This window comes from Notamacropus eugenii, chromosome 7, assembly GCF_028372415.1.
Source record: "Notamacropus eugenii isolate mMacEug1 chromosome 7, mMacEug1.pri_v2, whole genome shotgun sequence".
In the NCBI taxonomy this organism is placed as follows: domain Eukaryota; kingdom Metazoa; phylum Chordata; class Mammalia; order Diprotodontia; family Macropodidae; genus Notamacropus; species Notamacropus eugenii.
The window spans coordinates 39,160,086-39,183,334 of NC_092878.1; the positions used below are offsets into that span (position 1 = coordinate 39,160,086).

General features: G+C 35.3%; 1 protein-coding gene across 2 annotated transcripts in view; it reads left to right on the plus strand.

The window, feature by feature from the left end:
• LOC140514408 (cation channel sperm-associated auxiliary subunit beta-like) overlaps positions 1-23,249 on the plus strand; it is a 176,076-nt gene that overhangs the window by 17,489 nt on the left and 135,338 nt on the right. For both annotated transcript variants that reach the window (XM_072624722.1, XM_072624721.1), the window contains exons 2-4: positions 15,603-15,691; positions 17,120-17,266; positions 21,519-21,579. In XM_072624722.1, the coding sequence (XP_072480823.1) occupies positions 15,603-15,691; positions 17,120-17,266; positions 21,519-21,579 (297 nt within the window). The remainder of the gene's footprint in view (positions 1-15,602; positions 15,692-17,119; positions 17,267-21,518; positions 21,580-23,249) is intronic.

Genomic DNA, 23,249 nt, shown 5'->3' on the forward strand with positions numbered 1-23,249 from the left:
CTGAGAATTGCCTGTTCATATCCTTTGACCATTTATCAATTGGGGAGTGACTTATATGATTATACATTTGGGTCAGTTCTCTATATATTCTAGAAATGAGGCCTTTATCCCCGAGCTTAGCTGTAAAAATTCTTTCCCAATTTACTACATCCCTCCGGATTTTGGTTGCATTGGGTTTGGTTGTGCAAAAACTTCTCAGTTTAATGTAATCAAAGTTATCCATTTTGCATTTCATAATGCTTTCTATCTCTCCTTTAGTAAAGAATTCTTCTCTTCTCCATAGATCTGATAAATACACTATTCCTTGCTTCTCCAGTTTATTCATGGTATCAATCTTTATACCTAAATCATGTACCCATTTGGACTTTATTCTTGTGTACGGTGTCAGGTATGGGTCTATGCCTAATTTCCACCACACTGTTATCCAGTTTTCCCAGCAATTTTTGTCAAACAATGAGTTCTTATCCCAGAAGCTGGGGTCCTTGGGTTTATCAAACAGAAGGTTACTATATTGCTTGCCTACTGCATCTTGAGTGCCAAGTCTATTCCACTTGTCTACCTCTCTGTTTCTTAGCCAATACCAAGTGGTTTTGATAATTGCTGCTTTATAGTAGAGTTTGAGGTCCGGTAGCACTAGGCCACCTTCCCAAGCATTTCTTTTCATTAGTCCCTTTGATATTCTGGACCTTTTGTTTTTCCAAATGAATTTTGATATTATTTTATCCAGCTCTAGAAAGTAATTGTCTGATAGTTTAATTGGTATGGCACTAAATAAGTATATTAATTTGGGTAAAATTGTCATTTTTATTATTTTAGCACGGCCTATACATGAGCAACTAATGTTTTTCCATTTACTTAAATCTGACTTTATTTGTGCAAAAAGTGTCTTGTAATTGTGTTCATATAATCCCTGGGTTTGTTTTGGCAGGTAGACTCCTAAGTATTTTATACTGTCTACCCTAGCTTTAAATGGGATTTCTCTTTCTATCTCTTGCTGTTGGACTTTGTTGCTAATATATAGGAAGGCAGAAGATTTGTGTGGGTTTATTTTGTACCCTGCAACTTTGCCAAAGTTGTTTATTAATTCAAGTAATTTTTTACTTGAATCTCTGGGATTCTCTAGGTAAATCATCATATCATCTGCAAAGAGTGATAACTTAGTTTCTTCTTTGGCTATTCTAATTCCTTGAATATCTTTATCTTGTCTAATTGCTACAGCTAACATTTCTAGTACCATATTGAATAATAGTGGTGATAATGGACAACCTTGTTTCACCCCTGATCTTATTGGGAATGCATCTAGCTTATCCCCATTGCATATAATGCTTGCTGAAGGTTTTAGATAGATACTGCTTATTATTTTATGGAAAGTTCCCTTTATTCCTACGTTCTCCAATGTTTTTAGTAGGAATGGATGTTGTATTTTGTCAAAAGCTTTTTCTGCATCTATTGAGATAATCATGTGGTTTTTGTTAGCTTTGTTGTTGATGTGATCGATAATGCTAATAGTTTTCCTAATATTGAACCAGCCCTGTAGTCCTGGTATGAATCCTACCTGATCATAATGTATTAATCTCGTGATAAGATGCTGTATTCGTTTTGCTAAAATCTTATTTAAAATTTTTGCATCTATATTCATTAGGGAAATTGGTCTATAATTTTCTTTCTCTGTTTTGTCTCTTCCTGGTTTGGGTATCAAAACCATATTTGTATCATAGAAAGTATTTGGGAGGACTCCTTCTTCCCTGATTTTCAAAAATAGTGTATGTAGTATTAGAATTAACTGTTCTTTAAATGTTTCATAGAATTCACTTGTGAATCCATCTGGCCCTGGAGATTTTTTCCTAGGGAGTTCATTGATGGCTTGTTCAATTTCTTTTTCTGAGATGGGGTTGTTTAAGTATTCAACTTCCTCTTCTGTTAATCTGGGCAATTTGTATTTTTTAAAATATTCATCCATCTCATTTAGATTATCGAATTTGTGGGCATAAAGTTGGGCAAAGTAGTTTCTAATTATTGTTTTAATTTCCTCCTCATTGGAGGTGAGTTCACCCCTTTCATTTTTAATATTTGTAATTTGGTTTTCTTCTTTCTTTTTTTTGATCAGATTAACCAAAGGTTTATCAATTTTATTAGTTTTTTCATAAAACCAACTATTGGTTTTATTTATTGATTCAATAGTTTTCTTAATTTCAATTTTATTAATCTCTCCTTTGGTTTTCATTATTTCTAATTTGGTATTTACTTGGGGATTTTCAATTTGTTCTTTTTCTAGCTTTTTCAACTGCAAGCCCAAGTCATTGATCTCCTCTTTCTCTATTTTATTTATGTAAGCATTCAAAGATATAAAACTTCCCCTAATTACTGCTTTTGCAGTATCCCATAAGTTTTGGTATGTTGTCTCACTATTGTCATTCTCTTGAATGAAGTTGTTGATTGTTTCTATGATTTCTTCTTTAACTCAACCCTTCTTTAGAATTAGATTATTTAGTTTCCAATTGATTTTTGGTTTCTCTTTCCATGGCCTTTTATTACATGTAATTTTTAATGCATTATGATCTGAAAAGGATGCATTGATTATCTCTACCTTTCTGCACTGGATTGTGAGATTTTTATGTCCTAGTACATGGTCAATTTTTGTAAATGTTCCATGTACCGCTGAGAAAAAGGTATATTCCTTTCTATTCCCATTTAATTTTCTCCAAAGATCTATCATATCTACCTTATCCAGAGTTTTATTTACCTTCTTAACCTCTTTCTTGTTTATTTTGAGGTTGGATTTATCGAGTTCAGAGAGGGGGAGGTTGAGATCCCCCACTAGTATAGTTTTGCTATCAATTTCTTCCTTCAACTCCCCCAACCTCTCCTCTAAGAATCTGGATGCTATACCACTTGGAGCATACATGTTTAGTAATGATATTGCTTCATTGTCTATGGTGCCTTTTAGCAGGATATAGTTTCCATCCTTATCCCTTTTGATTAGATCTATTTCTGCTTTTGCTTTGTCTGAGATTAGGATTGCTACTCCTGCCTTTCTTACATGAGCTGAAGCACAATATATTCTGCTCCATCCTTTGACCTTTATCCTTTGTGTATCCCCCCGTTTCAAATGTGTTTCTTGTAAGCAGCATATTGTTGGATTATGGCTTTTAATCCATTCTGCTATCCGTCTCCGTTTAATGGGAGTGTTCATCCCATTCACATTCACAGTTATGATTACAATCTGTGTATTTCCCTCCACCCTCTTTCCCACCATTTGTGCTTTTAGCTCTCCCGTCTCCCTTCCCCTCCTCAATAGTATTCACTTTTCTCCCCCTCCTCCTGCAGCCTTCCCCTCCTTCTTTTTGCCCCCCCTCCCTTTTACTCCCCTTTACTCTTATTGCTTCTTTCCTCCCTTTTAGCCACCCTCCCCTTTCTTCCCCCTTCCCCTCCTACTACCTATAGAGCTAGTTAGGATTATCTACTTAAGATTATTGTTCCCTCCTTTGAACAAATCAGATGAGAGTACCTCTCAAACAATGCTCATCTCCCTCCCCTCCTTCCCTCTACTATAGTTTTGTACTTCTTCCTGTGATATAATTTGCCGTTTTCTGATTCCCCCTTTCCACACCTCTTATTACATTCCCTTCTCATACTTAAATCATATTTTTGACATGACATCATTTACTTTATGCCCGTTCCCTCTACATATATCCCTTTTATCATAATAGCTGCACAGTTCTCAAGATTAACAGGTATCATCTTCCCTTATAGGGAGGCAAACAGTTTGCCCTAATTGAGTAGCAAGTTTTTGTTTTTGTTTTTTCCCCTCTGTTTACCTTTTTATGATTCTCTGGAGACCTGCATTTGAAGATCAAATTGTCTATTGAGTTCTGATGTTTTGGTCAGGAAGCTCTGGAAATCCCTTATTTCATTGAATGACTTTCTCCTTGTCCTGAAATGTTATGCTGAACTTTGCTGGGTAGTTGATCCTTGGTTGAACTCCCAACTCCTTTGCCTTACGGAATATTGGGTTCCAGTTCTTTCGATCTTTTAATGTAGAAGCTGCAAGGTCCTGTGTGATCCTGACTGTGTGTCCTTGATATTTGAATTGTTTCTTTCTGGCTGCTTGTAGTATTTTCTCCTTCACTTGATAGCTCTGGAATTTGACAACTATATTTCTTGGGGTTTTGAGTTTGGGATCCCTTTTGGGAGGGGAACGGTGGATTCTTTCGATGATTGTTTTGCCCTCTGAGTCTAGTACTTCTGTGCAGTTTTCCTTGATGATTTTCTGGAAGATGTTGTCCAGACTCTTTTCTTCATCATGGGTTTCTGGCAGGCCAATAATTCTTAAATTTTCTCTCCTGGATCTATTTTCCAGGTCAGTTGTTTTTTCAATTAAATATTTTACATTTTCTTCTATCTTTTCATTCTTTAGATTTTGTTTGACTGATTCTTGTTGCCTCATTAGTTTCTACTTGCCCAATTCTAATCTTCATCATATTGTTTTCTTCCTTTAGCTTTTGCATTTCCTTTTCCATCTGACCAATTTTTCCCTTTAAGGAGCTATTTTCTCCATTTAATTTTTGTATTTCTTTTTCCATTCGACCAATTTTCCCAGTTAGGTTTTGGGTTTCCTTTTCCATCTGTTCAATTTTCCCAATTAGGTTTTGGGTTTCCTTTTCCGTTTCATTAACTCTTCTTTTTAGGGAGGTATTCTCTTCAGTTAATTTTTGAACTTCCTTTTCTATTTCTTCAGTTTTCCTTTTCAGAGTGATGTTCTCATCAGTGAATTCTTTTTTTATAATTTTAAAATCATTGGCCAGTTTTTCTTTTATATCCTTCTTCAGACATTCCAGGTAATCTAGTTGTGCTTGCGAGAAATTCATAGTCCCATCTGAGGTTTCAGATGAAAGTACAGTCTCAGCTCTGACCTCTTTGGTGTTTGTGTTTTGGTCCTTATCCCCATAGAAAGATTCTATGGTTTTTTCACTTTTCGTCTTCTTTTTCCGATTCATGATGTTGGCTGAGTGTTGTAGCTTTTGGTTCTTTCAGTCAGAAGATACAGATCTTTTAAGTTGGGCTGCTGTGTGTCTAGGCTGAAAGCAGGCTTTTTTTTTTTTGTTTGTTTCCCAGATCAACCCTGGGGTTAGCTTGTTGGGTGTGTGGGAGGGTGGTCTGGTCTCAGGAGATCTCCTCAGCTGACTTGAGGCAAAGGCAAGGTCAGGGGATGGTGATCCCAGCTTCCCTATTGTCTTCCCTTTTCCCCTGTTGGGCTGGGGTACACCTAGAAGTTAATGCGTGTTCCCGCCCCTCCTGGGGCTTGTCTCCCGGCTCTGAGGCTTGCCTGGGTCTCAGTGCGAATTTTCTCTGCCCTGGGTTGTCTGTCCCTCCAGATCGCCTCCGCCACAGTAGGAAGAATCCTCCCTTGCCACTTTTCCAGCCTCTGGTGTTGTGAGACCACCCGCCCCCTTCTACTGTTCCCGCTGATCCAGGATTAATACGGGGAGGAATTTTATGATTCCCTCACGGTCATCAGGGGGGAGGAGAGAGCACTTACTGATCACTCCGCCATCCCAGCTCCTGAAAGTTCAAGTAGCTGACCCACCGAAGTCCAGTCTTCAAGCTGAAGGTTTTAAGGGCTGCTGAGCTGATATCTGGCACTCAGCGGCTCTCATCGGCTCGGCCTGGCTTATCTCCTGCTCCACTGGTCTCGCCCGCCACTCTCGGGCCCCTCAGGTCCCCTTCGCCCTGTCGCACCGACCGCGCTGTGCTGTGCACCAGGGTCTTACCTCTGCAGAACAGATCCCTCCCGTGGACCCTCCAGTCCAACCTGGGCTCTGAATCCATCAAAGTCCGTCACCCACTGGATTCTATACCTCCAAAGTCTGGTCAGACTCTCCCCCCAGAGATATCCAGAGGAATTTTTCCAGGAGCTTGGGTGAGTCATTGCTTTCACTTCGCCATCTTGGCTCCGCCCAAAATCTGTTCTAGAATTGTTAAGAGTCTTTCTTTACAGGTACTTTATGGGCTCTAGGGGAAGAGCTAGTGTATGTGCATCTTTCTACTCTACCATCTTGGCTCCTCCCCCTGGATAATTATTTTAAAAGGTACAAATTGCCTAGACCAACAGAAGAGGAAGTTGAATACTTAAATAACCCAATCTCAGAAAAAGAAATTCAACAAGCTATCAATGAACTCACCAGGAAAACATCTCCAGGATCAGATGAATTTACAAGGGAATTCTATCAAGCATTTAAAGACCAGTTAATTTCAATACTATATAGACTCTTTGGGAAAATTAGGGAAGATGGAGTCCTCCCAAATTCTTTTTATGATACATATATGGTTTTGATACCTAAACCAGGAAGAGCCAAAACAGAGAAAGAAAATTATAGACCAATTTTTCTAATGAATATAGATGAAAAAATTTTCAATAAAATTTTAGCAAAAAGAAAACAGCAACTTATCATGAGAATGATACATTATGATCAGGAAGGATTTTTACTAGGAATGCAGAATTGGTTCAATATTAAGAAAATTATTAGTATTATTGATCACATCAGCAACAAAACTAACCGAAACCACATGATTATTTCAATAGATGCAGAAAAAGCTTTTGACAAAATACAATACCCATTCTTATTGAAAACACTGGACAACATAGGAATAAATGAAACTTTCCATAAAATAATAAGTAGTACCTAGCTAAAATTTTCAGCAAGCATTGTATGCAAAGGGAATAAGCTAGATGCATTTCCAGTAAGATCAAAGGTAAACAAGGATGTCCATTATCACCACTACTATTCAATATGGTACTAGAAATGTTAGCTGTAGCAATAAGAGAAGAAAAAGCAATTGAAGGAATTAGAATAAGCAAAGGTGAAACTCAATTATCACTCTTTGCAGATGATATGATGATATACTTAGAGAATCCCAGAGAATCAAGTCAAAAAACTACTTGAAATAATGAACAACTTTGGCAAAGTTGCAGGTTACAAAATAAACCCACAGGAATTTTCTGGATTTTTATATATTACTAAGAAAGCCCAAAAGCAAGAGATGGAAAGAGAAAACCCCTTTAAAGCTATGGTCGAGGCCTTGCAGCAGGCACTGTAGTTGCAGCTTCCATTTTTAGAGCTGTTCATCTAAAGCCCCTGGAGGAATTGACCAGTTGATGTAAATCTCAGCCCTGTACTGGGCCCTGACAAAGAACTCAAATGTCAAGTAACTGACTGGAAAAAATGCTCAATAAAGGGAAAAAGAATAAGACAATAGAAGGTTACTTTCTTGGTGAGCAGATATTTTCTTCCATCTTTTTCAATGAGGACAAACAATTTAGGTCTTCAGAAAGAGACCTAAAAGTCAAGGTTTCTGCATGCAACACCTCCAAAATAAATATGCAATGGTCTCTGGCCATGGAAGAGTTCAAAAAGCATTTTGAAAATCAAGTAAGAGAGGTGGAGGAAACGTTTGGAAGAGAAATGAGAGCAATGCAAGAAAACCATGAAAAGTGAGTCAACAGCTTGCTAAAGGAGACCCAAAAATGCTGAAGAAATTAATACCTTAAAAAATGGCTAACTCAAATGAAAAAAGGCCCAAAAAAACCAATGACGAGAAGACAGCTTTAAAGAGCAGAATTAGCCAAATGGAAAAGGAAGTTCAAAAGCTCACTTAAGAAAGTAGCTCTTTAAAAACTAGAACAGAGCAGATGGAAGCTAATGACTATGACAAACTAGGAAATTACAAAACAAAACCAAAAGAATGAAAATATAGAAGACAATGTGAAATATCTCATTGGAAAAACAACTGACCTGGAAAATAAATCCAGGAGAGACAATCTGAAAATTATGGGACTATCTGAAAGCCATGATCAAAAAAAGAGCCTAGACATTGTCTTCCATGAAATTATCAAGGAAAACTGCCCTGATATTCTAGAACCAGAGGGTAGAATAAATATTGAAAGAATCAATCAATTACCTCCTGAAAAAGATCCAAAAAGAGAAACTCCTTGGAATACTCTAGCCAAATTCCAGAGTTTCTAGGTCAAGGAGAAAATATTGTAAGCCACTAGAAAGAAGCAATTTAAGTACTGTGGAAATACAATCAGGATAACACAGGATCTGGCAGCTTCTACATTAAGAGACTGAAGGGCTTGGAATATTATATTTGAGAAGTCAAAGGAACTGAGACTAAAACCAAGAATCAGCTACCCAGCAAAACTGAGTATAATACTTCAGGGGGGAAAGTGATCATTCAGTGGCATAGGGGACTTTCAAGATGATGAAAAGACCAGACGTGAAAAGAAAATTTGACTTTCAAACACAAGAATCAAGAGAAGCATGAAAAGGTAAACAGGAAAGAGAAATCATAAAGGACTTTCTAAAGTTGAACTGTGTACATTCCTACATGGAAAGATAACTCTTGAGAATTTTTCCAGTATTTGGGTAGTTGGAGAGATTATACACCACAAACACTCACACACACACACACACACACACGATATATATATATATATATATATATATATATATATATATATATATATATATATATATATATATATATATATATTATATATATTGACAGTGAGCACAGGATGAGTTGAATAAGGGATAATATCTAAAAAAAATAAAATTAGGGGATAAGAGAGGAATATATTGGGAAGAGAAATGGAGAAATGGAATGAGGCAAATTATCACTCATAGAGGAGGCAAGAATAAGCTTGTTCAATGGAGGAGGTAGGGAGGAGGTGAGGGGGAAAGGGTGAAGCTTTATTCACATTTGACTAAAGGAGGGAATGTTATACTCACTCAGTTTGGTATGAAAATCTATGTTACACTGCAAGAAAGTAGCAGAGAGGGGGACAGGTGGGGTAAGGGGATTGATAGAGGGGAGGGCAAATGGGAGAAGGGAGTAATAGGCAGTTGTGGGGAGGGACAAAGTTAGGAGAGAGATTGGAATAAATAGGGGGCAGGATAGAACAGAAGGAAATGTAGTTGGTCATATACAACATGATTATTTTGGAAGTCTTTTAAAAAACTACACATAGATAGCCTATATTCAATTGCTTGCCTTCTCAGTGGGGATGGTTGGGGATGGAGGAAGACAGAGAAGTTAGAATTCAAGGTTTTGGGAAAGAATGTTGAGAGACGTTTTTGCATAGAACTGGGAGAGATATCAGTAATGGGGTATAGAGATCTATTTTGCCCTACAGGAAAAGAGGTGTAAGGGAAGGGAGGCGTGTGATAGAAAGGAGGGAATATTGGGGAAGGGGTAATCAGAATGCAAGGCATTAGAGGGTGGGGGAGGGGAGAGATGGGGAGAAAATTTGAGTCTCAGAATTTTGTGGAAATGAATGTTGGAAGCTAGAAATAAATAAATAAACAGTTTTTTAAAAAGCTACACTAGATACTAAAAAATATTTGGGAGTCTACCTGCCAAATCAAACCCAGTGACTATATGAACACAATTACAAAACACTTTTCACACAAATAAAGTTAGAGCTAAGTAAGTGGATAAACATCTTTTGCTCGTGGCTGGGCAGAGCCAATATAATGAAAATGACAAATCTACCTAAATTAATTTACTTTTTCAGTGCCATACCAATCAAACTACCAGATAATTATTTTATCAAGCTAGAAAAAATAGTATCAAAATTCATCTGGAAGAACAAACGGTCCAGAATATCAATGGAACTAATGAAAAGAAATGCTAGGGAAAGTGGTCTAGCTCTACTAGACCTCAAATTGTATTATAAAGCAGCAATTATCAAAATCACTTGGCACTGGCTAAGAAACAGAAGGATAGATCAGTGGAATATGTCAGGTACCTAAGACACAGTAGTCAATGTATATAGCAATCTACTGTTTGATAAACCCAAGGACCCCAGTTTCTGGGATAAAAACTCACTGTTTGACAAAAATTTCTGGGAAAACTGGATAATAGTATGGTGGAAACTAGGCATAGACCAATGCCTGACACCATACACAAGAATAAAGTCCAAATGGGTACGTGATCTATATATAAAGATTGATAGTATAAACAAATTAGTGGATCAAGGAATTGTGTATTTATCAGATTTATGGAGAAGGAAAGAATTCTCGACTAAACAAAAGATAGAAAACATTATGAAATGCAAAATGAATAATTTTGATTACATTAAATTGAAAATTTTTTCACAAACAAGTTCAATGTAACCAAGATTAGGAGGGAAGAAGGAAAATGGGAAAGAATTTTTGCAAATAGTGCCTGTGATAAAGGCCTCATTTTGAAAATATAAAGAGAACTGAGTCAAATGTACAAGAATACAAATCATTCCCCAATTGATAAATGTTCAAAAGATATGATGAAGCAGTTTTCAGAAGAAGAAATCAAAGCTATCTATAGTCATATGAAAAAATGCTCTAAATCAATATTGATTAGAGAGTTGCAAATCAAAACAACTCTGAGATGCCACATCACATCTATCAGACTGGCTAACATGACAAAATAGGATGATGATAAATTTTGGAGAAGATGTGGGAGAGTTGGAACACTAATTCATTGTTGGTGGAACTGTGAGCTGATCCAACCATTCTGGAGACCAATTTGGAACTATACCCAAAGGGCTACAAAAATGTGCATACCCTTTGACCCAGCAATACTGCTTCTAGGAGTATATCCCCAAGAGATCATAAAAATGGGAAAGGATCCCACATGTACAAAAATATTTACAGCAGCACTCTTTGTCATGGCCAAAAACTGGAAATCAAGGGGATGCCCATCAACTGGGGAATGACTGAATAAATTGTAGTATATGCATGTAATGGAATGCTATTGTGCTTTAAGAAATGATGAACAGAAAGACTTCAGAGAGGCCTAGAAAGTCTTATATGAACTCATGCTGAGCAAAAGGAGCAGAACCAGGAGAATTTTATACACAGTACCAACCACAGCGTGCAAGGGTTTTTTCTGGTAGACTTTTAACTTCATTGCAATGCAAGGACTTAAAAAATTCCCAATGATCTCCTAAGGCAAAATGCCTTCCACATCTAGAGAAAGAGATATGGAATTCAATCACAGAATGTAATAGAACATGTTCTTTTGTATTACTTTTTGGTTTGTTTCAAGATATCTCCCATTCATTTTAATTCTTCTATGCAACATGTCTCAGGTGAAAATGTATTTAATAAGAACGTATGTGTAGAACCTATATAAAACTTTATGCCATCTCAGGAAGAGAGGGGAGAGTGAAGAGGGAAGGGGAAAAAGAAATCTAAGTTATATGGAAGTGATTGTAGAACACTGAAAACAAATAACATAATTTAAAAAATAAATGTAATATGGGAAAAAGAAAATATTATTAAAATATATGATATAATTTATAAATTATGTTCCTTTTGATCTTTGGGATGGTTTGTACATGACTTCAAGGTTCTCCTTTGCAATTTTATTTCCTGTTATTTCTCCTTTTTCCTGGTGACATATATTTACTTATTACATGTCCTGGAAGGGGAGAGGTCATGGTGTTCAATTTTTTAAGTAATTCTATTTCTTTTTCTAAGATTGCATTAAGATCTTTATTTGGTCTGAATTGGCATGAATATTTTATCTTTTTGAAGGCCTGTCTTTATATCATTTGTGTTCTCAGTTTTACTGGCACATAACTGTGTTTTGGTAACAATATATGCAAGGTTTTGATATTAAAAATTCCTCTTGTTTTTTGTGACTTCTCCTTGTTTGCTGTTTTATTGGTCAATTTTTTTCTGTCTTCTTGGTAAGCAGGTTGACTAAATTAGGTTTAACAAGTTTTTGGTCTTCAATAACGAGCTTTTAGTTTACTGATCATTTCTATAAGGTTTGTGATTTCCAGTTTTTTCAATTATAATTTTTAATATCTCTCCATTTTATTCTTGCTTTTGATTTCCTAAGGCTTTGTAAGTTTTAAAAAATACATCTTTAATTAATCAATTCTCTTCTTTTCTATTTTATAAATAAACATTTTTAGAAATATATATATGTATATACGTAGAATTCTGGCTGACTTTTCATGAAGTTCTGGAGTATCGGAAATAATTTACTTGAGTTTCTTGTATTTGAAAATAGTTATTAGTTCTCATAAGAATTTCAGACTTTTGCTAGACTAAATGCGAAAGAACTGTGATAGGGAGGTATCTGACTTATTTTGGAGTCAATCTGCACTCCCGAATGGAACCTGAACCACAGATTAAAATGTAATTAGCAAATACTTAACAAAGCAAATAAAAATGTGATGAAATATAGATAACATTACATTTTAAAAATTAAGTCATTATATAGCCCACAGAGATCCTTATGCATAGTTTAATGGCACCCATTTTTATTTGAGCTTGCTTTATGTCATTGGCAATGTGTTTCATAGATTCACCACTCCCAAAAACATAATAAGGAAAAATGTTTAATAAAGATGGTAAAAATTAAATTAGATGTTTAATCTTAGTCTTAATTTGCCCATTTAGCCCAAACTCCCTGAACACTGGGAGGAAGCGAAAAACCCTAATGTTTAGTTGTTAACTCAGTTGTCAATTGAATAGGAATTCTTAAATTCTTTGTGTGTGTATATTATGGATACCTTTGAGTGCCTGATGAAGTCTATAGTCTCCTTTTTGGAAAAATATACTTGAAGATATCAAAATAGAATACACAATATTGAAAAAGAAACCAATTATATTGAAATACAGTTGCAAAAAAAACCTGATGATAATAGTATTTATATAGCATTAGAAATTTTGCAAAATGGTTTACAAATATCTCATTTTATCCTTACAACAACCTGGAATAATAAATGTTATTATCTTCATTTTACAAATGAGGAAACAGAGACAGAGGTTAAGTGACTTTGCCCATGGTCACAAAGCTAGCACTGAAACCAGAATTGAACTAAGGTTTTTCTGTCTCCTAGTTCTGTACTCTAGCTAGCCCATGCAATTGCAAATAGGTACCAGCTTATTGCTGCTTTAGAAAAAAAAAGCCTAAGTATTATTTTATTTACAAATCTGCATAATTTCCCTTATATTTTCCCCAGCCCTCAATTGAAAAAGCAAGAAAAACAAAACACTTACTACAAATATGTAAAGTGATGCAAAACAAATTTCCTGCTTGGCTATGTCCAAAAAAGTGTCTCAGTCTGTACTCAAAGTCCATCACTTCTCCATCAGGAGGACCTGTTTCATCTTGAGTACTCTGGAATTGTGGTTTGAAATTATGTTGTTTAAAGTTCTCAATATTTCAAAGTTGTTTGTCTTTATAATACTGATTTTATTGTATAAATTTTCTCCTGGTTCTGCTCACCTCATTCTACATCATTTCATACAAGTCTTTCCAGTTTATGACACAATAATATTTCATCATATTTATGGGTGGCAGTATAAGTATAAGATAAGACATTTTTTAAAAGGTAAGGTATCACTCTTCTTGTATTGATTTATTCACAAATTTAAGTAGTTGTATACATATATGCACACATAGAGATATATACATGTATATATTTCCATGTGTGTGTGTGTGTGTGTGTGTGTGTGTGTGTATAAAACAATTTGTTCAGCCATTGCCTAGTTGATGGGCATTGTTTCAGTTTCCAGTTATTCTTCATCACAAAGACAGTTGTTATAAATATTTTTGTTCACATTGGTCTTTTTCCTCTTTCTTTAATCTCTTTAGAATATAGACTTAGTGGCAATATAGCTGCTTCAAAGAGTATGGTCAATTTATTTTTCAAAACACATTTTTATTTATTTCATTAAATATCTCCCAATTACATAAAAAAAACTTTTTAACATTCATTTTTAAAATTTTTGAGTTCCAAATTCTTTCCCTCCTTCCCACCCCTTCTTTTCCACTTGAGAAGGCAAGGAATTTCTTATCAATTATACATGTGAAGTCATTCAAAACATTTCTATTCAAGCCCTATTGCAAAAGAGAACACACACAAAACCAAGAAATAAAGAAAGTTCAATCTGCACTCAGCATTCATCAGTTCTTTCTTTGGAGGTGGATAACATTTTTCATAATGGGTCCTTTGCAATTGTCTTGGATCATTGTCTTGATGAGATTGTCTAAGGCTTTCACAGTTGATCAGCCTTACAACATTTCTGTTTCTGTGTACAATGTTCTCGTGGTTCTGCTTACTTCACTTTGCATCAATTAATATATCTTCATATTCATTTTTTTCTGGAGCCATCCTGATTGCCATTTCTTGTAACACAACATTATTCTATTACAATCATAAACTACAGCTTGTTCAGCCATGCCCAACTAATAAATATTTCCCTTGATTTCTAATTCTTTGCCACCACAAAAAGAGCTACTATAAATATTTTTGCACATGTGAGTTCTTTTATCTTTTCTTTGATTTCTTTGGGATATAAACACAGTAATGGTATTTTGGGATTAATATAGTTTTATTTTCTTTTTTGTTTCCATATCTGACTATTAACCTTCCTGAGAGTATTGATTGAGAGATGGAGAAAATCCACCCATTGAGAAAGTGGAACAGGAGGGGGATGTGATCTTTCCCAGACTTTGGTAGTATTATTTCTAATCTTTACAGTAACAATATGCAAAATACTTTGGTTCATCTCCTAGTTCTTCCACTTCTAAGCTGTGACTTAGAGTGAGTCATGTCAACTTGCTCAGCTTCAACTTTCTCATCTGCAAAAATGAGGACAACACCATTTGCACTACCTTTTCCCCACAGTGTTTGTATTATGAAAGTGTTTGAAAGCTTGATGAAGATGTGAGTTATTGTTAATAAGATGTTTGCTGTCTTACTGTGGGCTGTTAGCTATGCCCAGAGCACAAGTTCCCTTCAATTAGAAGAAAGGAGATAACTTTCCAGTGTGCCTTTGAAATTCTACTTTTTTTGGTGGGGGGTGAAGAAGCTACAATGATTTCCCATTCTACCACAATCCATCCAGAAACATTTTAGAAATACTTACGTTCTTAATGAAAATTGTATAGGAACACATATGTGATTGTAACAGTAAGCACCCTAACATACACAAGGGGGCCTACTATCACAGGTCTTTAGATCTGCATTCATAAAAGGAATGGCAATTTTTGAAATGTTAGTAATCACGTTAATCAAGCACATGTATGATTCCTTTAACCAAGCACATACATCATTCATCTAGTTCAGGGAAGTCAGCACCCTGAACTTCAAACAAAATACAGAGAAATCGAAGATCAACAGACTCTGCCGGAATTCAACAGACAGTTGGACTTGTCTGATCATAGTTACCAGGGAGGGAAACACCGACATCTGGGTTTTCCAAGTCGGGGTCTCCTTAAGCACCTTTCTAGAGTCCATGTCTGATCAAACAAACACTTCCAGTCAGTAAGCTCCCAAATAAAATCCGCACCTCAGAGTCTTTTAAACACTTTTTAGAGCCGGAGGGCATCACATCCCTTAAGAACCAGTGCCTCGGTATCATTAACAAAAGGCTTGGACCTTCCTACATATCTTCCCAAGCCTGACAATGGGTGGAAAAGATCCTCTTTAATCACATTATTCAGAGGCACTTTTAGTAAAACAAAAACAGAAAGATTCTATTTTGCTTGCCCTTGTAGTGGTTATGTACAATTATTATTTATGTAACTTTCAGGAGATCATACTTCTTTATTTTCTTGCCATTGTCCTGGTTATTTGGAAACGAATAATACAATCAAGTTGTTTCTTTCCTCAGGCGACTTGGTAAGTTGTTTATTAATTGATATTAATTATTCTTCCCCTTGTGGATGTCTAGTATTTATAATCAATAGGATTGCATTCAATTCAACTATATTCAACCATTTTCAGGGTCTGAGAAAGAGATTATGAATGAATGAATGGATAGATGAATGAATGAATTAAAAAGTTTCCTTGCCTCATGCACCCCCCTCCTATCTCATAGCTTTAATGAGCACAAAAAACACCATATTGGCCATAAGGTATACCTATTTGAAAATACATATATACAAGATGAAGGTGTACAAAATATTCAATTGTTGTTGAGACAACATGTTGAAGTATAGAGACCTCTGGATTTGAAGTCAAACAAGCTTACTTCAGTGACTTGGAAATCAGACAATATTCTCTACACCAATATTTCATAGGTATATACATCATTCCACAGTAGAATAATGCTTGTTTGGAGTGATGTAGCCTATGTTCAGGTCATAGCTCTACTTTTTGCTTTTATATGAGACCTTGGGCAGGCCACTTACCTCCATAACTTGGTTTCCTTATGTATAAATTAGAAATTTGAACTACATTATCTCTGAGGTCTCTTCTCTTCTTTCTAGGGTCCTATGTATTGAATAAGTTCCATGAAAACAAGACTGCTAGGGAAAAGGATGTTTCAGTTAAGGTTCTTAGGTACATGGACAATTTACGAAACAATGTTACAACATTGCTTTGCCAATTCATGGCAGGATTTGGTTGTGATGTATTGACAGAATTATTGTAAAATTATAATAGAGCCAACATTATGAGGTATACCTTCCTATACTGGGCCACGGAATATTTATCCATTCTCCTAGGATGCCCATAAGTTATCTAAAAGTAGTATGCTACATTTGATCTTTCATTTTGATTAATTTAGAGTTTGAGTTTTTTCATAAAGGAATGACCCAACTTATCTGTAGAAATTTCTTTTATTTAGATATTGAATTTGATTTAAAGAAAGACCAGAATTTAAGAACATGGAAAGAACCAAGCTGTATCATTTGACGCATTTGGTCCTTATAAGTAAAACAACACATTTTTATTTATCACATTATTTGAAAAGCCTTTAAAATACTAGTGAATATTGATAACTATGGAAAATGTCAAGTATGAAGCAGAAATATTTAAGCATAATCAAGTTCCAAGTGTCTCAAAATTATTTGCATCAGTTGACATGCCTGATCGTTCAGGTGATAAACTGAGATTGCTCTGATCTTTGGATGCCAATCTCCACAAGTAAAATTATTATCTAATGTGATCCTATTAATTCCTTTAAAGAATTTTAAAAGAACTCCATTCTAGGTTATCTGCTTCTCCTTACCTATCTCTTCTTAATAGATGACTATGATATGCTTCTTTCCTCTAACCTCTCTATCTATACAGAGATTTAATATTTTTGATTTTTCTTTCTTAAAGGTAGTCAAGTGTTATTTCTTAATTCTTGGCACATCTTCGTATCCCCAGAAGAACATTATAAAACTTTTTGCATCAAGAGGACTTGCTCCCACTTTTAGAATCATGAACAGTACTTATGCTGGTGTCTTTCACTTTAATTTATCAATGGTAATTTTAAAAGTACCTTACTCTGTAATACTTTGTTTTTAGCAGTGAACGTGTTCTTTACAATTAGTATGACGTTGTTATTTTCTTTTTTTCCTTTCAGTGGGAAGTTTGATAATATTTGTGTTGTTAGAAGAGTATGTTGTTACTAAAAGGGGAGGGAAAGAAATGAAAAGGAATGGAAGAGTAAGGAGGAGGAAAGATAGGCATTATTATTAGAAATAGGATTGTTCAGATAAGGATAATAATAAAGAAATGAGGCCAACCTGAATAGTAAACAACAAAATCTAAATGGAAGTCTACTTCCACAAGTTGAGAGCAATAGAGTTTCCACCTCCTATAGTAGAATTTGGGGTGGTGGTGGTACATTTGTGTTTACTTTTTCAAAGTAATTGCAGAACAAAGCCCATTTGAGTTGTTGGTAATCAAGCAGTTATAAAATCCAACTATTTGATAACTGTAGTTATCAAAGCTCAACATGGAAAACTCAGATTTATAACAATCCTTTTGGAACTTATATTCTAAGGCAATGTAACATTTTTTCCTGACTACCTGAAGGACTGATGAGATGACAAAAGTGGTGATTCTAGCTCTTGACAATTATTTACCAATTATTTATTATAAGATGATAATGTGCCAGTGGTGATATAAGGTAACATAAAGACAAAAATGAAATGATCCTCATCCTCAAGAAGCATACATTCTATTACATGCATGTAAGTACATTAAGAAAATTTAAAAAATTAATACAAAGTTATATTTTATGAAGAGGCACTAATATTTGACAATAAAAAGACCTCTTATAAGAGATAGCTTTTAAGCTGAACTTTTAAAGAAACTATTGATTCTAAGAAATATAAGTGAAGAAAATCTTCCTTCCAGGCATTCATGACTGTGCATGTAGAAAGACACAGAGATGGGAGTTGGTTTGCCATGTGTAAAAAACAACAAGAATATCAGTTTAGATGGACTGTGTAATGCATAATTTATAACAAGTTTAGCAAAGTGGATTGGAGCCAGCTTGTGAAGGACTTTAATACTTGCAAAAATGACTTTATTTTATGCTAAAGTTAATTGGAAGCTTTATTGGAAGTTAATTGAACTTCTTGAGAAGAATATTGACGCGGTTATAGTTGTGCCTAGAAATATAACTTTGGCAGCCAAGCAGAGGATGGATAGGAGCAGGGAGAACGTTGAGAAAGGGTGATGGATTAGGAAACTATTGCAATAGTCCAGATAGAAGGTAACATAGAGTGAATTACTATTGTTACCATGTGAGTAGAGAAAAGAGAACAGATGTGAGAGATGTCATGGAAACAGAATCAACAATAGCTAAATAGACTCAGAGGTGAGGGATAATTTGCAATTGATCATGACTTGAAGGCCACAAGTCTGACTCACTGGAAGATAGATGATGTTCTTGAAAGTCAATCGGTCTGTAAACGTTTATTAAGCACCTATAGTTTGCTAGTAACTGTGCTAAATCCTGAGCATACAAAGACATGTAAAAGATAATCCTTGCTCTCAGGAGCTGACAGCCTAAATAAAAGAGAAAAAGCACACACAAACACACAAACAACTATGTTCAAATATTCTACATACAGGATAAATTGGAAATAATCAATAGAGGTACTAGAATAAAGATATTAGAATTGAGGGAAACTGAGAGAAGCTTGCTGTAGAAGGGGAAAATTCAGCTAGTACTTAAAGGGTGCCAGGAGGCAGAGATGAAGAGAGAGAGCATTTCAGACATGGATGAAAGTTGGTGGAAATTCCCAAAGCAGAGAGATGAAGTTTCTTATTAAAGGAACAGCAAGAAAGTTAATGCCAATGGAATGCAGAGTATGAGGGACAAAAAGAGAAAAATTTGGTAGAAAAATGAGTTTGGGGGATAACATAATGAATACTCTTATGGAAATGTTAAATTTGAGATGTCCTGATACAGAACCTTGAAGTACACATCTACTCAGGAGGCTCAATATGCATAATATCCAGTACTTAGCACAGTGCCTGGCACATAAGAGGTGCTTAATAAATATTTCTTAACTGATTAACTCAATAGGAATGGTATTATAAGGATTCAGTCAGTCAATAAGCATTTATTAAGCACCTACTATCTGCCAGACACTGTGTTAATTGCTGGGAATATAAAAATTAAAAAAAGAAGCAGTGCCTGCTGTCAAGCAGTTCAAAGTTTGGGGGATAGGAAGAGTAATTAACCATACAAAATAGGAAGGCTCTAGCAATGAAAAGTGTGAAGAAGCAGCGTCACAAGATCTTAGAGAGGATAAGAGTATCTGTTAAGAAAGGGGTGTCAGATAGGTTAAATAATACAAAGAGTTCAATTAATGTGGATTGAACAGAAATAATCAGATCTTGTAATTAACATGAGGGAGAGAAGTATCTGGTGCAATGAAGTCAAAAGTTGCATTGAAAAGGGTTGAGAAACGAATGAGAGGCAATAAAGTGGAGGCAATCTGCATAGACAATTTTATAGGAATTACTCTATGAATCAAGATTTAGTCTGAGGTAACATTTGGTTCAAATCAGGTTTTGTTTTAATGTTGCAGAACTGTATGTTGGCATATTAGGCTTAATGATTGGCCCATGGTTTGTTCAGTTGACTCTGAAAAATAAATCACCAAATTGCCAATAAAGTTACAGACAAAAGTTTTCTTTATTCTATTGAAGAAGGAAAAAGTAGACACATATGCAGCAGTCTGGTGTAGAACTGAGAAGAGCAAAGGCATTGAGGCTAAGACTTAACACAGATACATAGGTAGATAGCTAGATGATAGAGGGATAGATAAATACATAGATACATAGATGATAGATAATAGATAGATGATAGATGATAAATAGGTAGATAGATAGATGATAGATAGATAGACAGACAGACAGACAGACAGACAGACAGACAGACAGACAGACAGACAGATAGATAGATAGATAGATAGATAGATAGATAGATAGATAGATAGATAGATAGATAGATGTGGCAAGATAAAGAATCAAGCGGTGAGATATAATGGCAGCAATGAAGTGTAACGCAGCAATGTGACAAGTTTGCCTAGTGGCAAGGAGTCTATTCATAGCAAGGTCTCATGGTCAGGATGTGGTTCCTACAGATACTTGCCCAAGTTCAGGGAACTCCTAGGGTGGGTTTGAGCCAGTTCTAAAATTTGAACTGCAGAGAGTTCATCCAGAGGGTGGGCACAAAGGACTGTTACATTAATTGCTTGCTGAGCCTAAGTTCCTGAAAACAAGGTATCTTCTAATAGTAAAAATAGAAGAGAGAAGTGAAAAAAGTAGTGATCTTGGGTGGGAGTATTGATAGATCTTAGTGAGGGAAAAAAAGGATTTATGAAATTCAGTAACTTAATGATAATTTATTCATTTGATAAACAGAACCCTTCTGCCATCCCCAAACCTGTAGCTAGAACTAAGTATTCATTGCCTTCTTCCTAAGTAATAAACAGATTTCATTCCTTCCTGCACTCATTTAAATATTTAATTCATTAACTCTCCATGGAAGATATTGCTAGAAATAATTCTTCCCAAGCTGGACACAGATTCTCTCTTTTTTTTCACCTAATGACATAATTCATGTATCTTTGTGTATTTACAAGGATGAAATTGGTTTTTAGGTATACCTGCATAGTGTGTGGAAAGAATGGTAAACTTGGAGTTAGGAAATTGAGTTCTCCCTCCAACTCTCACTTAAATCACCTATCCTCTCAGCTTCTGTTACTTAAAAATATGGAGCAATTTGAAGGACAACTGAAAGGTAGCCTCTATTCTCCATTGAAATGCAATGCAACACAAAAGGAAGTAGAAGAACTCTCTGTCTTACCATTTTGGATAGGCCTTTTTTGAGGGTTTTGTATGAAATGTACAAGAACCGCAACAGGAGGAAGGTATAGCTAGATTCTGATCTATATCATTGAGCAGCTTGCCAACACTGAAAAAACAAAAAATCCATTGAAATGTCATTATTGTCTACCATACAATATCTTAATTACTGTTGAGGATTAACACGTTTTGGATTAATTTAGGTTTGCTCATACTTTTTTTTAATTTACTCTTTTTCCTTTTTTGGTTTAGTAGAGTTAACATTCAGTTATTGACTAACTAAAGAATAGAATGTTTAGGTGTTGAGTTGTTTAAAATTTCTTTTATGTAGTTATAGAATCAAACATATCAAATGAAGTTTCATAATTAATGATTATAAAACTTTTCTGTCATCTTTATTAAGGACATTAAGCAGAATGCCTGGTTTATTACCATCCCAAGAGAAACAATCACATATAATACAGGTATGAGTGACTAATGCTTGTTTCGCTTACCTAGATGTGATAAAAATAATGATTTAAAAAAATGTAAACAGTGATTTCTGAACTGTCATAGTGCAAAAATTTTAGTGGTGATTTGGTTGTTAACTTCAAGTAAGGCACAAAGTAAGAAGATGTATTGTCCAACAGATTTCCCTTTGCCATGTAGGCTACCCAGCACTAAGTTCAAATAGGTAAAGTTCTCCACATGCTCCTTTTTACTAGTGACAACATATTGATCCAGTCAAGCAGAACATTTCATACTCTCAAAAGTGATGCTCATTAGTAGTCAAAAGAGTTGGATGTAACAAGGAAAACTAAGTGGTTGAAGAATGTCTGAGACTATGCTATATTAAGACTATGATTATTAAGATTTTGATATAGAGTCTGCATGTACAACCCATTGAACTGGTCTGTCAGAACATATATCTTGGATTCATATACAGTATATAATATTATACAATGAGTTAGGCTAAGAAATAAAAAGAAGATAAGTGCATGGATTGCATTTGGAGAATTGTGTATAATTTTTTTATAACCCATTCCTCTTTGGTAACCTACCTCAATACTTTCTGGTAATGTTGTATGACTGCAAGTTATAAAATAGAATCATCTCAGAAGGGCTTAAATAACACCACCACAAGACAATGGAGACACTTATGGTGTATGCAAATGACGAAAGCATAGTGATTTAGAGCATTTTTTTCATATAACTATAGATAGCTTTAATTTCTTCCTCTGAAAACTGCCTGTTCATATCCTTTACCATTTAGCAATTGAGGAATAACTTGTATTCTTGTACATTTGACTCAGTTCTTTATATGTTTTAGAATGATGCCTTTATCACAGAAACTGGTTATAAAACTTCTTTCCCATTTTTCTGCTTCCCTCCTAATCTTGGTTGCATTAGCTTATTTTGTGCAAAAGCTTTTCAATTTAATGTAATCAAAATTATCCATTTTGTACTTCATAATGTTTTCTACTTATTGTTTGGTCATAAATTTCTCCATAAATCTGATAAATATGCTGTCCCTTGCTTCCAAAATTTGTTTAGAGTATCAGCCACAGCAAGAGGGATTCTCTTTGATGTTTTTCTCAGCCTCCTGAGCTGAGAGACTGCTTATCCCTTTGACTGATCCCATTATTTCAGGATTTCTCCTGGGGAAATGTTCTCTGGGTTTTTCAAGGTCAACAAGGGGATGGGAGAGAGCACTCACAGTTCACTCTGCCATCTTGGCTCCCAGAGGTTCAAGTAGGTGACTTTCAAACATTGAATCTGTGGTCTGATAGTCTCAGGAGTGTCTACTGCTGTTACCTGGGGCTCTGTGCTTCTCTGTCACTCAGTTTCACTGGACTCCCATCCTGGGTTGATATGTTTGAGAATCTGCACTGCTGCTTCTAATTCAGTCTAATGCAGTCTACTGTTCTGCTCTGCTATAGCAGAATCTGTGCTGGTCTGATGCATTGTTCAGAGAACCAGAAGAAAGCTTCCAGCAAATTGGATAAACTTACCGAGGAAAATTTTTGTAAGATAGTAAAAAATAAAGACAACCATGGAAGAAAAAGACAAGGGTGGGATGAAAGGAGTATTCACATTAATAAGATCACTCATCCATTGATATAGTGAAAATAATCACTGAATTCAGAGATAGAGG